Source organism: Trichosurus vulpecula, chromosome 8 (assembly GCF_011100635.1).
Source record: "Trichosurus vulpecula isolate mTriVul1 chromosome 8, mTriVul1.pri, whole genome shotgun sequence".
Taxonomy (NCBI): Eukaryota; Metazoa; Chordata; class Mammalia; order Diprotodontia; family Phalangeridae; genus Trichosurus; species Trichosurus vulpecula.
Genome location: NC_050580.1, coordinates 63,819,148 through 63,836,489, shown reverse-complemented (window position 1 = coordinate 63,836,489; position 17,342 = coordinate 63,819,148). Strand labels below are relative to the sequence as shown.

The following is a 17,342-nucleotide window of genomic DNA, read 5'->3' as shown; positions in this document are numbered from 1 at the left end:
GGTAGGTAACGTGATAATCTGGGTGCATGCTCACCTTGGGAGCTAGACAGGAGAAAGAAACCATAACCATGAGTAACTGAATCCATGGTAAGAGTTGAAGGTCTGAATCTTTTTCCTCCTGAGAACACAGGCCAATGAGGAAAACCACAGGGTAGGGACTGTGGGAAGCCCTCAATTTCCATCTTTCAGCTCTTCCTTGGCCTGCCTCTCTGGGCTAAGGGCCATCAGGCAACCGGGTGGGGAAAATTTTGTCTCCAAAGCCTGTTCTATAAAGTATGATCTTCCTGTCCCTGCCTCCCTCCCCATCCCTAAGGAGCAGAGCATCCTTCCGGCGGAAGGTTTCTGAGACACCAATGATCCACAATGTTCTAGTTTCTAAGTAACTCCAAAGATGATGTTCTGGTTCTGGATTGCCAGGAGCTGTGCAGCTGTTTTGGGCACACATCTCCTCCCCCCATCTATTTTATTTATTTTTTAATACTATGAAAGAGCCTTCAATGGTCAAAAGTAGCTTCTTTATTTGAATGCACACTGGGGGAAGTGAGGCAACTGGGTGCTCTCAGATTGTTGAGTTCAGATAACAAGCCCCCAGGCCAAAGACCTCCCAGCAGAGAGAACCCTTAAGCTGGGCAGCACATGGTAGTGATCATTATCTCAATTATTTTTTCCCATTGTTTTAAGACAAAGGTTGGTCGCCAAAGGATAAATCCAAGCAGATTTTTAAATGTAATGGAATGCTACTGCTGTTAGCTCGCCTATGATTTTTTAAAAACAGCCTAAGTGAAGATGGTAATGACTGATTCTGCCAACAGTCGGGGGAGAGACCATGTTGCCAATCTAGGGGGATGGGCAATGACACACCTTCCTCATCTCTCAATACTGTCCTGGACTCTCCTACCCCCACGTGCATGTAGACGCTTACCTTGGGTAAGACGGGCAGTGTGTTCTTAGCTACCCCTGCTCTCCTCTGCCTGGTTCTTCCATCTTTTCCTTTCTTCATGACATCCCCAACTAGGTGCCCAGTGTCTCCAGAAAGTGACCTACAAAGTCACTTTTCCCCTAATTCAATACTTCAAGCCAGTTCTATCTTTCAGCTCCTCCTTGGCCTGCCTCTCTGGCCCTTAGTTTCTTAATTTCTTTGACTATAAAACAAAGAAGTTCACCTTAAATGTCACTTTCAGTTCTGATGTTCTACAATAATAATTTATATGGTGTATCACAGTTCAGTAAGTGCTTCATATCTATTATCTAACTTAATAACTGTATCTAAATATCTTATACCTTCTTTTTTTTTTTAAAAGAGAAGCCTGGACTGAGCAATAACTAAAGAAATGACTAATGAGTGGACTTCCTGCACTACATGTAGGTAGAGGTACTCTTTTAGGAAATAGGTTCACCAGCACCACTTAAGGGACAGCACTATAATGTTGCTCTGAAGCCATTCTCCCCATCCAAAGGCCAAGGGAGGCCTTGGGCTGGAGGGCTGATGTTCCTCTATTCTTAAAATGGGGCTCAGGAAAAGGCTGGAGCTGGAAGGTCTTTGCTTAGGGAGGGACCAGAAGCATTAGGTCAATTGCACAGAGGCAGGAGGTGGTGCCAAGCAAAGGGGTCCAAAGCAGGGAGCAAGGTCTGATCAAAAACATGAGTCAGCACCCCACTAGATCAGCAGAGTTCAAGGAACCAGTAAAGAGATACGGCCTCAGCTCAGATGTCCTGCCATCTGTAACAGTAGCAAATAAGGAAATCCTTTCACAATTTGCTACATTTGGCATCTTGAGGAGACACACATGTTTTCAAGGTGACAGTGGCCCCTGCTTTCCACTTGTCCCTAAGCAAGTTTCCCCAGATGTTTCATTGTGCTGCTAACACTTGCTACAGGGAAAAAAGGCTCTCTTGGGCGGCAGGGGAACCAGATAGCTATACCTGCAGCACAGGTGACTGCCTAGTGTGCCTGTGTATAAGACCCTAAGATCACATATGTCTCTAGTGTTTTGCTTCTTAAGCACTCAAATCATCCACAATATGGTAGACAAAGGTAAGGACCCCATTGTGTATATACTAGGTGTGCATTTGTGCAGGGGGTAGGGGAGTGAGTGGCACAAAGCCAGGAAAGGAGGAGGATAAAAGAAATTTTCTTTTGTTGTTATTCATTCGTTTCAGGTTTAAGTCACATCTGACTCTTTGTGACCCCCTGTGGGGTTTTCTTGGCAAAGATATTGGAGTGGTTTGTCATTTCTCCAACTCATTTTACAGATGAGTAAACTGAGGCAAACAGGGTTAAGTGACTTGCCCAGGGTCACCACAGCTAGTATCTGAGATCAAATTTGAACTCGTGAAAATGACTCTTCCTTTCTGATTCTAGACCCAGGGCTCTATGCACTGCACCACCTGACTGATCCAAAGGAAATTTTTCTAGCTCCTCTAAAAAAAAAGTGGCTGTGTTTAAGATGCCAGGACAAGTATGGCTAAGCTAACTAATCAAGCTCACCAGGAGTTCTCCCCCAAACTCCAGCCCCTCCCACGATCCCCACTGTTTTCCTTGTTATTGTGACTCCCCCTGAAAATTTGGAACAAAGTGTCAGCCCTAAAAGGAAGTCAGACACAAAGCTGGGTGAGACTGCTGCCCATCAAGTAACTCTGCCTGCCTCTCTCATCACCACACAAGCTTTGACAGAGAGCACCAGGCCCTCTTGTGTGATGCGGAGAGATTCCCAGAAAGAAATTGAATCAGCCAGCAACAGGCAGGCCAACCAGTAGCCATAACTTAAGTCAGAATCTCATCCAGCAGTTTTGCTTTCCCGGTAGTGGGTTCATTAAAGATACAGAAGACACCCCGCTGCATAAAGCATCTATAGCACCATATTACCGGAAATGCAAGATGTGTCAGCAGCTTGGCAGCTCGCTAGCCCTGCTGCGGGGGACTTCTCAAGGGAAGAGATTAGGGTGCCCTATGGACCAAGAAATGCTTCTCCCAGCAAAGCACCAGATTCTTCAGGTACACTTAAAAGGAAACCCAATAACAGATCAACAGTGTCATCCCTAAGCATCTCTCCTTCTTGGGAGCAGGTCACAGAAAAAAATAAATTTTATATGTGTGTGTACGTGTATATACACACATATACACAGAGAATTATTCCTGATATATTCCTACTGGTACATGTATACATTTGTGTGTATACATGTATGTAACATACATGTATATAATATGTAATAGAAGTCCTAAGATTTAGATCTAGAGTTGAAAGAAACTTCAGAGGCCACCTAATCTGATGTTCTTATTTTATGACTAATGAAATCGAGGCCCAGGTAGATACGGTGCTTTGTCCAAGGTTACCCAGGTAGTAAAGGCAGCTAGGTGGTGCAGTAGATAGAGTGAAGCCAGGAAGACACATCTTTGTGAATTCAAAACTGGCTGCTGACACTTACTAGTTGTGTGATCCTGGGCAAGTCACTTAATCCTGTCTGACTCAATCCCTCATCTATAGAATGGGCTAGAGAAAGAAATGGCAAACTACTCCAGTAGCTTTGCCAAGAAAACCGCAAGCGGGGTCATGAAAAGGGGACACAACTGAAATGACTGAACAACACAGGGAATAAAGTAGGCATCAGAGATAGGATTGGAACTCAGGCTTTCTGAATTCAAAGCCAGTACTCTTTTCTCTGTACCATGTCTATTCCAGTGCCTCACTGGGGTAGGGGGATGGCCCCTGAATTCTTCAAGACTGCTGATAGAATGCAAACTCTGACAGAGGCTACAAAGCTAGAAGAAGGGTATTGAGTACGAGCCTCCAAAGCCTGTTGACTGAAGGCCAACCTAACTAAAGCTGGAGAAACTTGTCACCAGGTCGGCCTCAGGGCAATCAATGTTTTTGGCCAAGACACTTCTCCAAGGCCAACCTGCATTTGGCCGCAGTAATGCCCGTGTGCAAACTGACAGGTCATAGGGTTACAGCTCTAGGATTGGAAGGGGCCTCCGAGGACATCTAGTCTAATTCCCTCATTTCACAGATGATTAAACTGAGGTCCAGGCAAATTCACTGACTCTTGGCATCTATTTGTACAATGTTGTAGCTAGACCCTAAATATAAAATGGGAGAAAAATTCTTATGCTACTTATTTCATCCAAGGAAAGCACTTTTTGAACTTTAGAATACTATGTAAATGCAAATTATTAGTATTTTCAAAAGGGCTTTCACATACCAGTCCAGGATATCATTTTAGCCTCATAAGAACCTTGTGACTTAGGCAGGACAGGATGTGGCTGGTAGGTGAAGTAGATAGAAGCCTGGATCTAAAGACAGAAAGATCTGAGTTCAAATGCTGCCTGACACTTACTAGGTCTATGTGGCCCTGGACAAGTAACAACCTCTCTCAGCCTCCATCTCCTTATTTGCACAATGGTATGGTAGCATATACTTCACAGGGCTGATGAGAAGCTCAAATGAGAAAGTATGTGAAGCATTTTGTAAAACTTAAATGACTATATAAATATTAGCTATTACTGTTACTACTATATTCAATTCACAGATAAACAAACTAAGATAAAAAAGACTACATGACCTACAAGACTACACAGCTTATTATTGGCCCAGCCAAGACAAGAACCCACATCTTCTCATTGGAGCAATGCTTTCTGTCCATTATGACAGAGCAAAATGGGGAGAAGGAATAAGAAGCATCTCATCTTTAAGAAGCAGCAGCAGCTTTCTGGGTCTCCTTCAGAGCAGCAACTAGGGCAGGGCAAGTGGGGCTTTGTCTCAGGGTACCAAAATCTATAAGACTTTGCTTGCACTTGAATTTTTTTTAACAAGTATTGGATTTGTTTGTAGTCCTCTGTTTTATTTTATGCATTTAAAAACCTCATTCTGGGAAGGGGTTCTAAGATTTCATCAGACTTTCAAAAGGATCTACGACATACACATATGACATAAACAAATAGATATGAGGTAATTTGAGGAAGAAATACACTAATAAATATGTGGGGAGTTGGTTTTCCATAAGGGGTAGCACCCAAATTGAACCAAAAGGCAAAGATTCTGAGAAGCAGCAGTGAGGAAGGAGAACATTCCAGGCATTATGGAGGAACTTCTGTGGTCATATGGTAGCGAGAATGGAACAGTTAGCGAGGCAATTTGGTCATGAAAAATGCATAAAGGAAAGCAATATAAAGTAGGTCCACAAAAGTCAAATGTAGCTATATGGTAAAGGTATTTAAACGGAAGGCAGAAGAGTCTGTGTTAGATCCTAGAGGCAAAAGAAATCTACTAAAGACAAGGGTTGAAATGGTCAAAGCTATGGCTCAAGAATATTGATCTCTCAATTGTGTGGTAGATGATGAACTTGGGAGGAAAGGGACTAGAAGCAGGACGACCAAATTAGAAGGTGATTTCAATCCTCTAAATAAATTCTGATGAGGGTTTGAACTAGGATGATGGTTATATGACAGGAGAGAAGGGAACAGATGACCTGTTCTTAAGCTGGGGTCCATGAACTTAGGGCGAGATTAAATATATTTTGATAATTATATTTCAACACTGGATTTGTTTGTAATCCTCTGTGTTTTATGCATTTAAAAACATCATGCTAAGGGTTTCATAGGCTTCACCAAACTTTCAAAGGGGTCTATCTCACACACACATACACATACACACACACACACACAGATTAAGAGTTCCTGTTGTCAAGGTAGAATAGATACAATTTGGCAAATGACAGAATGTGGTATGGGGTGAGGAAGAGGGAAGAGTCAAATCTGATCGAGGTTGTGAACCTAGGAAGCATGGTGTGCTTAAGAGAAACAGATAAATTTGGAGAAGATTTGGGTTTAAAGGGGAGGGGTATGAGTTACTTGCAATTTGGACAGGTTGAGTCTGAGTTTCTAACGGGGGCATCCAGGTCAAGAGAATGAGTAGGCCCTTGGGGATGAGGTCCTAGAGTCAGGGATGGGATTAGGAGTGGATGTATATAGATTTGGGGGTCATCTGTGTAAAGGTTATTGAATCCAAGGGGTCTGATAATATCAATAAGGGAGTGGGAAGACAGTAGAGAGAGGGGCCCAAGACGGTACCCTGGAGGACACCAGATTTTGTGGCAGAATGATCCTCCAGAAGGAATTCCCCATTATATAAGGTTCTCTGGGGTGGGCAAATATTGTCTTTCAAGTCATCTTGCCTTATCTAACTGATATATACATATATATGTGTATATATATATATATATATATATATATATATATATATGTTATCCTAGGAAATCACTCTGTAGAAGGAAAAGCAGGAGTTAGTTGAATTTGGCTGTCTTTTGTTCCCCAATCCATAACACCACAGGAAGCTCACCAAGAAATTCCAATATGATCAAATTGCCCATTATACCAGTGATACTGATGTGCTTCCAAACATGTAACACTAACACACTACATGTAAGAAGTGGAATAAACCCTAGAGACCAATAAGTTGAACCTCCTCATTTTACTTACTTTCTAACACTCACAGAGCCAAGAATAAGTAGACCACACTTAAAAAAATACCAAAATCCAAGCTAACTACAGCAGAAAAACTTTAAATTAACAATTCTTTGATTTTTTTTTTACAAAAAAAAGATTTCTTTAGGTCCATGCTTCTGTATTTAAGTATGTATTTACAGATTATCAGATTTTTCTAATAAACCTCAAGTGTGAGAGAGTAAAAAAATTAAGATGTCTAAATAAGAGGGTATTTTATGTCTTTAAATAAATTGCTTTATTTAAGCTTTGATAGCTTAAGACTTTGGGGACACCTAGTACAATGTTCTGAAGAAATGAAGCTGAGCTTTCACCCCTTGACACACAACTTTTCCATAACCATACCTCTTTTCTGAATAGATCTGCCCCAGTTCTGCGCCAAGTGCAGGCTCCGACTAACTGAGAAAGACAGGTAAATTGGGCCCCCTGTCTAAACCTTAGTTTTCCTTCTCTGATGAGGGCCCACGTAAAGGCCCTTAGCCAGAAACATGCAAGTGATGACCCACCAAGAAGCAACCAGGAAGACTCTGGGGACTGTGTGGAAAGGACCGATTGGCTAACATAGCTCAAGCCTGTTACTTGCTGCCTTGGGCAAGAGGTTGTGTCCCTGGATTAAAATATATGGAAAGTCCCTAACTGGGATATTAGGAGACATATCCAATGATCTATGCCAGCTTGGAGATGGAATTATAATCAAGTGCAACTAGATACCCCAGGTCAGGATCCAAATGTAAAAACAATGCCCTCCTGGCGGATGGGGAGGTGAGTGGGGAGAGAGACAGAGAAAGAAAGAGACAAAGATAGAGTGAGGAGTGAGGGAGAAAGGTGAGAGACAGAGAGAGGGGGGGGAGGGGGGAGAGAGAGAGAAAGAGAGAGAGAGAGAGAGAGAGAGAGAGAGAGAGAGAGAGAGAGGGAGAGAGAGAGAGAGAGAGAGAGAGAGGAGATAAAGAAAAGGAGAAAAAGAGGAGAAGAGTGGGAAGAGGAAGGGGGAAGGAAGGGAAAGGGGGAGAAGGGGAGAGGTGAAAGGAAGGGAGAGAGGCAGGGAGAGAGAGCAGAGACAGAGGCAGAAAGCCAGAGAGAATGAGTGAACATGTCCCCAAAACTGGCTTTGGGATTCTGTTAAAACAAATCTCCTGACCCCAAAGTTATTTACATCCCATGGCCCTAAAATGCCTTGGAAGTGGTAGATCTCCCTAAAATTTAATCTTCAGAGAGCACAAAGGGGTCAGTCAAGCCTTGTGATCCACTTAGAGGCTTTCTATGTAACCCCAATCACAGATCCCCCTTCTCATGCCTGCCCTGGCTTCAGAAACACATCAGCACTGAGCAGATACTTTGTTCTTGTCTCCTCCCTGGCTGTAGATGGGTTCTAAAAACTTCCTTGGGTTTACGGGGAGGCTTTGGGAATTCATCACAAGGGTGGAGGCAGTTCAACACAGTGGGAAAAATGCTGCCTTTGAAGTCATTCCTTTTAAGCCTGTATTCTGCCACTTGTTACCTGCAAGACTTTGGGCAAGCCCCTCCCCCATTCTGGGCCTCAGTTTCCTGGATGGTAGAGTGAGGGGGTAGGATGAGATGACCTCTAAGGTCCCTTCCTTCTCTAAAGCTATGATCCTGGGTCTAGCAAGGACGGGAAGGGAACTACCCACTTCACTTTCCCACTCACACCCCATTTTTTCCAAGTTCCAGAAAGGGAGAGCTGTTGATTTTCCATTTTAGGAATTTTCAGTCCAGACCTTGAGGTTCTTAAAAAGTGAGCAGATACACAGAGTCTGTGTGGTTAGGCTCAAAATCCAAAGTTTTGGAGTCTCTATCATTCCTCCCTCAATGACACTCCTTCCTTAGAGAGACTCTAAGCTCAAGTCCCTAAGACCCCTTTAAACCTACCAATTCCCAAGCTTCTCAGCATCTCGGAGGCATGGGAAGGCTTTACTCTAACTCCCCCACTCCAATATGGTAGGGTGCAGAGAGCTGAAAAATCCACTCCTCTCAGGTTGTGATGGAGGTGGCAGTGGAAAAGGGAGACCCAGATTCCTTCTCCAACTCCTCAGTCCTCTACCTCCTAGACTATACTCTATATCCTATTGTAATATAAACAAGAGAAACAGCATCTCCCTGGAAAACCCGGATTCCCCAAGGGAGCAGAGGCTCACATATACACTGCCAAGTAAAACATCACAGCCCCTGCCCCCATCTCAGTTTTGAAGCAAGATTCATTCTGGCTTGATCTTTGCAACCTTGCCTGACCAGGAAACCGAGGGAATATTTCTTGAACAAGCAAAGCTGGGGGCCGGGGCGGGGAGGGAGGGAGAGAAAAAGAGAAGCAAATAAATGTGTTTGTGTTTTATCTAGTGAAGGAATCTGTGTGGATGAGAATGGGGTTTTGTTAATACAGTCTATAGTTGTGTGTGTGTGTGTGTGTTTAACCTTGAAAAATCAAAATAGGGTGATTTCTTGGGAGAGGGAAGTTCAAGAAAGATGAATATGCAGATATAGGAGCCTGAAGCCAGCAGGGTTTGCTCTCCTAGAGGACCCAGGCCACCCTGTGCTGGCTAACTCCTCAAACCTCAAGCATCAGTAATGCTGGAGGACATCAAAAATCAGTTCCCCAGAAGAACAATTTCTCCTGCTGCTGATGCTGAGAATACACATACAACCTCTGTGAATACAAAGTTGCCCACCCAGGGTCACAAGAGATCTTTAAAAACATCCCTGTTTACACCTCTGCTAAAATTCTCAGCCTCTCCTTCCTCCCCGTGTCAGTCAAAGGCCAAACCCTGGCAAGATGATTCCTGCTTCTTTTGCCTATGGGGTTAGACTCTGACCCTAAGCCCGAAGTCACCCTGTGAAAGTCCCCTGGGGTTTGCAAAGGGGTTTTGCCCTCTTCAGCTATGTAGCAAGGTTCCACAAAGAAACATTCAGGGGAAGTCTAAGAAAAAAAAGATGAAATCTAAGTGTCTCTTTTCTTGTTCACCTAGTGGGGGTAGAGTTGGGTGGGACAGCTAAGAGGAAAAGCAAAGGTTATAAATGAATAAAGTTTCCAAGCTCATGAGAGAAAGCTGAGCTTTTCTAATACACACACACACACAACATTTTAGGGTGAAGACAGGCTGTCATTGGGAAAAGGCTATGAGGAAAATCTTACAATACTTATTTCTTTTCCTTCTCACTCCCCCTTGGCAAGCAGAGAGCCTACCTCTCATCAGCTCTAAGAACAATCTCTCTTACTAAGAACAGGACTCCACCCGATGTGGGGGATCTGTCTTCGAACCTTCCTCCCCTAAGCCCTCATTTGCAGCTGGGCTATTTGCTAATATTAAGGAGCCAGTCTGGATCAACATTAAGGGTGATGGGTATCTTTCTCTAGAATCAAGGCTATAAAACAAGGTGACAGAAGTCTCACTATCTCACCAATAAAGACACAGGGATGTTCAGAACAGAGATAGATGGAAGGGCAACCAAAAGGTCTTTGAAAGAAAAAGGGGGGAGCAGTTAAAGAGCCTTTACAGAAGGTGACCCCTTTATCTCCACTGAAACTAAAACAGAAAGCAGTAAGATTCTGCTCACAAGTAACACTTGGGCCTGAGGTCATGACAGCAAAAAAGAAATTCTTATTAGATTATTAGATAAAAATGGATGCCCAAAGGAGACTATTTAGGTAGGGTTGTTTGCTGGATCAGAACATCTCTCAAGATCATTGGCTCCAAGGCCAATGATTCTACAATTGGTAAACTAAGGCAAGCAGATATCTACCTGAGGTTCAAGTTTAATACTATCTAGAATCAGCATAGCATAGTTAACACTTAAGGAAGAAGCATTTAATAAATTCTCCAGGGTCCTCTTGAATCAAGCAGGAGTCATTAAGACCACTTCTGGATTTCTACAGCTTACTATTCCCAACTTCTTCAACCTTGCTGAGGAGACAGACATATCCTTTCTCTTCAGGTGAAGCCTTAATATTAGGAAGCAAGTTGTGATCCTAACTGATTAGAATAAACAAGTGATTGTGTTTGGGCTGAAGAGGAATAGCTATTCCCTGGCATGGGATGTTAAAGTTATGCCTAAATGCTTGTAAGTTGGCTCAATGCAGTTTTTCCAGGAAACACATTCAAAAAGGTTTGCTTTCAGGTGCTTTTAAGTCAGGTTTTTTTTCAGCTAGTAGTAAAAACTATGAAAGAAAACCAAGTTAAAATGAACAGCAGCGCTGCCCCCCCCCCCCCCCCGCCTCCTTTGCTAAGACTTGCCATCAGAAATATATTTTTATTTGAAGGATGAGCTTACTGACCCAGAAAAAAGGAAATGGCAGCTGAAGGGAATAAAGATATCAAAGAGTAAATCTGATCCATAAAAACAAACATTTTCAATATATCAAGTATCTTCACTTGTATTTAATCTTACCTGAGCCAATTACAAAATATACTTTCAAATTAACTCAAGGAAAAATGCCTAGTAGGGTGGGAAGGACAGACAATTCAGCTATGACAAAAAGTAATAAGCAGGCAATACAGTAATCCTGAAATATACATGTTTTCTAATGCCAACCAAGAAAAAGGATACAATTTTCAAACAAGCATCAGACATTTGATAGAGCTGTAAAGTAGGACAGTATTTCCTTATTATGTACAGTAAAAATTGGCATCCTGCATTTTCTCTTCCTCCCTCTTCTCCTCTTCCCTCCGCCCCCCCCCCCCTCCCAGTTCGGCAGATCCTCCCAGCTTTAGGTGTTACTGATTCCAAGGAAATATCGGTCGCCTATCAAAATAGGAAGTAGATAATTGACTAACTAACCCTTTCCCAGCTGTGATGATTCTAGTCATCTATGAAACATTACGAGCTAGGACAGAGAATGAGAAAGTCTAAACACTTCATTTACCTCACAAGCCTCCCCTCACTTTTTGATCAACAACCACAATGGGTTTTTTTTTTTTCCAGAAAGGTACTCCCCACCAAAAAATTTTTCCCTGTGCTCTGATGTCTCCAGAGAGGTCTAAGAAATGTTCCTTGGGGGAGGAGAGAGGAGGAAAAAAAAACACTCAACACTACAATTCTGATTTATTCTCGTGAACATCAGAAAAACACGTTAGCAAAACATGTCCATATGGAGATAAGAGAAATACAATGATTTTCTGTTTGCATTGGAAACCCAACAGCTGTGGAAAACCTCGTCAATGTTACAAGCCAATAACTTTTCATCTTTCAGTCTTTTTCGTTTATTAGCCTAAACTCAATTTACTTCGCTGATATTAAAACCATGGGGGGGGGGGGAGGAGAAAAATCATCTTTCACAACCTTAAAATAGAAACACACTTTAATATCCATCTGCTCCACTCCATAAATTTACGGGCAAGCGAATACACATCTGTTCTAACTTAGTTTCGAAGCTGAAATAGTGGAGCGAAATATCAGCATTATTAGCATCTTGTTTATCTTTTCCTTTCCCATCTTTCTCCCACCACCCACTTTCCACATCTGGGGTCTCATGAAACAGACAAAACTTCCTGGACTGACTGAACTGAGCACCACTCACCTTCACAAAGGAGGAGAAGCCCCACGAGCCCCCCGGGGAGAGACATCGTTTTCCCCCGCCAGTAAATCCGAGGACAGAGCGAACTAGCGAGGGAGCGGGGCACGCGTGCGTCTTGCGGGCGCAGGCGGGCAAGTCGCTGGCTGGCCGGGGCTCGGGGCGTTCGTCCTCCAAGAGGCGCCGCTGGCCGCCTGCGGGTCTCCGCACTGGGTGGCTGGCTGGCTGTTGCAGCAGCTGCGACTGTTGGTGCTGCTGCTGCTGCTGCTGCAGGGTCCGTCTGGGCAGCCTCAGCCTGGCTGCCCCATAGTCTGGGGAGAGTGCGGATCTGCGGGGAGGTGCGCTCTCTCTTCTGGTCTCAGGGAACTGTGGCGATTCGGCCAGGAGGAGAGAGGGAGAGAGCGAGCGCGAGAGGGAGGGGAGAGAGAATAGGGGAGGGAGGGGCGGGGAGTGGGGAGCGGGGATGCAGGCGGACACACGCACGGATACACACACAAGGACACACACACACACACACACACACACACAGCAGAGCAGAGGGAGGAGAAGGGTGTGAACCTGCAGCTAGCAGGCTCTTGGCAGAGCTGTCTCTGCCCCTGCCCTGCGTATGCTGCTCCTTAGGTCTTTTTCTCCTGGTGGGGAGGGCTCACCATATTCCCCCACGCCACGCGCCCAGCCCACCCCTTCCACTACGTTTCCCCCAAGGGCTCGTTCCTGCAGGGCTGTGGTCTGGGCTCCGGTGAGGCCCCTCTCGCCCAGCTCAGCGCTCAGCGCGGCTCTGGCTGCGCAACTTTCCAGAAGCGAAGAGAGGAGTGGGAGATGGCGAGCAGAGGAAGGGATGCCGCCTTCTCCCCCAGAGGCTGCGCTGCCGCGCTCGCCAGGGAAGCGCTTGGGGAAGGGGCTGCCTGGGGGTTTGGGTAAGGAAGGCAGGGTGGGGCGTGAGCACTTAAGTGGGGGGGGCAGTCTGCAGAGGAACGATCCTGGGGCGGGGCGGGGGTGCGGGCAGCTCAGCTTGGCTAGCGCCTCTACCTTGGTGGGGCGGGGGGGGGGGAGGTGCTTTGAAGGGGATCGCAGGTCCCAGGACTGATGGACCAACCGGTGTGAAGAGAAAGACGCAAGAAGGGCAAAGCCCTCGGGTGCATCGCTACCTGGGCGCGGCGGTGCGGTCCTTATAAGTAGGGGATTGGACGGGCTGGAACTGGGTGGCTCGTCCTGCAAATGGAGGTGTGAGGCCGGGGTAAAGGCTGCAGATGAGGCTCTTGGACCCTGGGTCGGAGGAGAAAAAGACAGAGGGATGGTAAACATGGATTCCCTAAAGTATTGAGTGGAGAGGTTAGTGGGTCAGGGGAGAAGCATGTGCCCTGGGAAAGTGAAGTGGAAAGAGCATTGCATTGAGATTCTGTTCCTTTCTTGTCTGTATCACCTTGAGCAAGTTATTCTCCCTTCCAGGCCTTAATTTCCTCACTTGTAATATGAAAGAGTTGGACTCGATAAAGTCAACGACCTTTCCAGTTACAAATCCTATGATCTTAAGGTGGAATGGGTCCCACAGTCACTGGGTAAAGTGAAGGGGACATGTACACTCACAGAATGATCAAAATAACTAGACTTTTTACAGGGACAAATGAGGGAGGATTGTGTTGAAAGGCAAACCCACATGAACCTGATTTTACCTCTCTAAAAAAACCCACAACCTCTGCTCTGGCTCGTCGCCATAAAATGGTGCAAATATCCAGGATTCCGGTGATACAGACACTTCTTGCATTCAGTCTTTACTATGAGTCTTCATGAGCTTCTGTGCTCCACCGGCCCCCATTCATTGCCCGGTGACTGCCAGCATTTAGATAAGGTAATCTGAATTTAACTGGTCTTCACACTAAAGGTTTACAGTCTGAAACTCTGACTCTCCCTGTACTCAAAGCTTCTTCAGCTAGGTAGAATCTTCCAGAGCTTCCTCTTCTCTGACAAATCCTTTGAATACCGAGGGTCTGGCTCCTATAAGGCACCAGAGGACCCTAGGAAGGTCATATACATTAGTACTGAACATAATAAAAAAAGTAGAAGGTGGGAGCTAGGCCCAAATACAACCTTTGGAGTATGGCAGTGAGTGCTAAGTGTCTCTTGCTTGGTAATGTAAAAAAGGCATTTTTTTTAAATTAAGGTAACCAGAGGTTGTCTGGGAAGACAATCCAACCCCAGAGGCTCCCCACCCAAAGTACATTCTAGGAACTGCCTCTTAAAATTATTATGGGGATCCAGAAGGCTCAGCAGTGTGCTGAGGACTCCCTTCCCAAGTTGCTGCTGTTCCTTCCCAACCAGGCAGGTTCTGGAAAACCCAGGCTCAGTCCCATGGATCAAATCCAAGGGGGAAAGGGCCTTGTTCTTCAGGGTGGCAGGAAGACTGAAGCCTGGGTGGAGGGATCTGAGGGACCCAGGATCCTCAATGTGACTCCCTTTCTCCTTCCCTCTCCTTCAGTAGACTGCACTTCCCCAACCCCTCCCTCACTGAGGTGTAGTCAGAACTAAATAAGCCATTGCAAATCACTCTGCAGATATGAAGTCAAAGTGAAATCAGCCTCTACCGTGAGAGGAGCCAGCCAGCAGGATGGATGAGAAAATGCTCCAAGGCTTTGGCACACACACAAGTTGGCTCTGCCCCCGTCCATTCTACCCAAGGATGGCAAAGCACTCAGTCCATAAAGTTCATAAAGGTAGGGCAGGGCCTAGCTGTTGGAGCAGCTATATGTCCTCTGGGCATGACAGTTTGGGAGGCAATAAGGCATGTGCCCCAGGAGCATCAGACTAGGTTAGGGAACCTACCTGGCTTGGAGGTTTCAAGGAGTTCTGAGAGCAGAAATTGCTGACCCCCACACATTGTCCAGTGGCCTGGTGGCCTGGGATATTACTTCCTCCCCTCTCTAACCCCACCCCCAAAGGAGAGGTAGCCAGTCTAGTTTATTGAACCATCTCCCCATTTCAGATTCTTATCCACTAATCTCTGCCTAGGACTTAGCCCAGATACAAGGAACATGAACAAAAACCAGCCACAATTCAAGCCAGACTTGGTGGAAACCAGTAAACTGCTCATCCCCACACTCCCCATGATACTTTCTGAAGCTTCCTGACATAGACTAATTCTCTGCCAGGACAGGATCTCACACTTCTCTGTGGGAGGAAAGGAGGAGAATATGCAGGCCAGAGGGAAGGGAGCTGAAGGCCCTTCTCCTTTCATCTTTTAAAGCTTGTGACCCTCCATTCCCCTCCCCAACTCCTCAAGTCCTAACCCCTCTTGACTTATTCAGCCCCTTGCAGTCTTAATCACTACCTTCTAGGGAAATCCCTTCTGCTCAGTGCTATCACAGAAACCTAGCCGTGTCTATCTGATAGACTCACCTCAGGGCCATGCCCTCCCTGGCTTTTCTCCTTCACTGAGGACCTTGTGTATCTAAATGCAAACAGGCAGGTACTTGTCATTGCTTAGGGAGGACTGAGCTCTCCTTCTGCATTAAGGATGATGACCCTAGGGACCAATCAGAGATACATCACAGATGTGTACCCACAAGAACCTGACTAGGCATTCCATCCAGCAGAGGGCAGGGGTGAAGCACAGGTACTTCAATCACAAGCAGCCTGGGCAGAGAGTGATAGTGACTCAGTCTGTGCCCAGTCCCTCCTGCATTCTGAGGATGGCCCTGTCACCTGTCAGATCACATTTAGACTCATAGGACCATGGGAATTAGTACTGGAAAAGGGCCTCAGAGATTATCTAGTTTGACTTCTTCACTTTGCAAATGAGGAAACTGAAGCCCAAGGAGGTTGTGTAGCTCAGTGGAAAGAACACTGCCCTGAGAATCAAAGGACCTGGGTTTGAGTTTCAGCTCTGCTGCTCAACTGTTATCTGTGTGACTTTGGTCAAATTAACTTACTGAACTTATCTGGGCTTCAGTTTCTTCGTCTGTAAAATAAATGGGGAATGGATAGTTACTACCCATCTGACTTTAGACAAGTCACAACTTTAATAGGTCTCAGTTTCCTCCTTTATAAAGTAAGGGGGAGGGGGAATGGATAGTTACTACCTGACTTAAGACAAGTCACAACCTTATTGGGTCTCAGTTTCTTCATCTGTAAAATGAGACAGACTAAATGGCCTCTGCTGTACCTTCCAGCTCTGAAGCAAGGCAACCTCTGAGGTTCCTTAGGCAGGTCTATCGCAATGATTGTATAATACACAGATGGTTAGCAGAATATGATTCAAACTCAGGCCTTCTGACTTCAAAGTCAGTGCTTGATCTTCTGCACTATGTTGTAGCAGCTACAGACTCATTTAGTGCATCACACTTGCTGCCCTGCCCCCTCCATGTTATATAGACTTTTTTTCTCCACTGGATTCTAAACACCCAGAAGGCCAAAACAGGCTATTTGTATAACCCAGAGGACTTGGGATGGGACAGACTAGGTACTGCAGTAGCTGGTCAATGAATATTTACTGATCCTTTTGTGGTGGCAAAGATTGGAAATTGAAGGATGCCCATCAATTGGAGAATGACTGAACAAGTTGTGGTATGTGATTGTGACAAAACACTATTGTGCTCTGAGAAATGGTGAGCAGAATGGTTTCAGAAATACCTAGGAAGACTTATATGAACTGATACAGAGTGAAGTGAGCAGAATCAGGAGTTCATTGTCACACAGTAACAGCAGTATTGTATAGTAATCAACTGTGAATGACTCGACTGCTCTGATCAAGACAGTGATCCAAGACAGGTCCAAAGGACCCATGGCAAAAAATGCTCTCCACCTCCAAAGAAAGAGCTGATGAACTCTGAGTGCAGATTGAGGCATACTTTTTTAAACTTTATTTTTCTTGGTTGTTTTTATAACATGGATAATATGGAAATATGCATAATTGACATATTGCTTGTCTTCTTGGGGAGAAGTAGGAGGGAGAGAATTTGAAACTCAAAATTTTTTAAAATAAATTTTAAAAAATTTATGTGTAATTGGGAAATATTTAACAAAATAAATAAAAACATATCAAAAAAATAAATACTTGCTTATTGACTGACTGATTGGCCTATTGAAGTAGTCCTCACAAGAAAAGTTTCTGTCTCTTTGTCTCTGTCTCTCTCCTTCCTTTCTCTGTTTTTCTCTCTCCCTTTGAGTCTCTTGGAGAATACCCCTTTATTTTGCTTCATTTTAAACCAAGGCCTCTTTGGGGAATTGTTTCTCAGAAACTTGCACTTCTGAACTGTGTGGTTGCCCCAGTTTATTGTGTGCATTAATCCATTTGCTCCAGCAGGTACTTCAGAAGCATTTTTGAGC

General features: G+C 44.9%; 1 protein-coding gene across 2 annotated transcripts in view; it reads right to left on the bottom strand.

The window, feature by feature from the left end:
• Positions 1-12,364, bottom strand: part of RET (ret proto-oncogene) — a 157,509-nt gene extending 145,145 nt beyond the window's left edge. For both annotated transcript variants that reach the window (XM_036735459.1, XM_036735460.1), the window contains exon 1: positions 12,027-12,364. In XM_036735459.1, coding sequence (XP_036591354.1) covers positions 12,027-12,072 — 46 coding nt within the window. In that variant the 5' untranslated portion in view covers positions 12,073-12,364. The remainder of the gene's footprint in view (positions 1-12,026) is intronic.
• Positions 12,365-17,342: the final 4,978 nt, after the last annotated feature.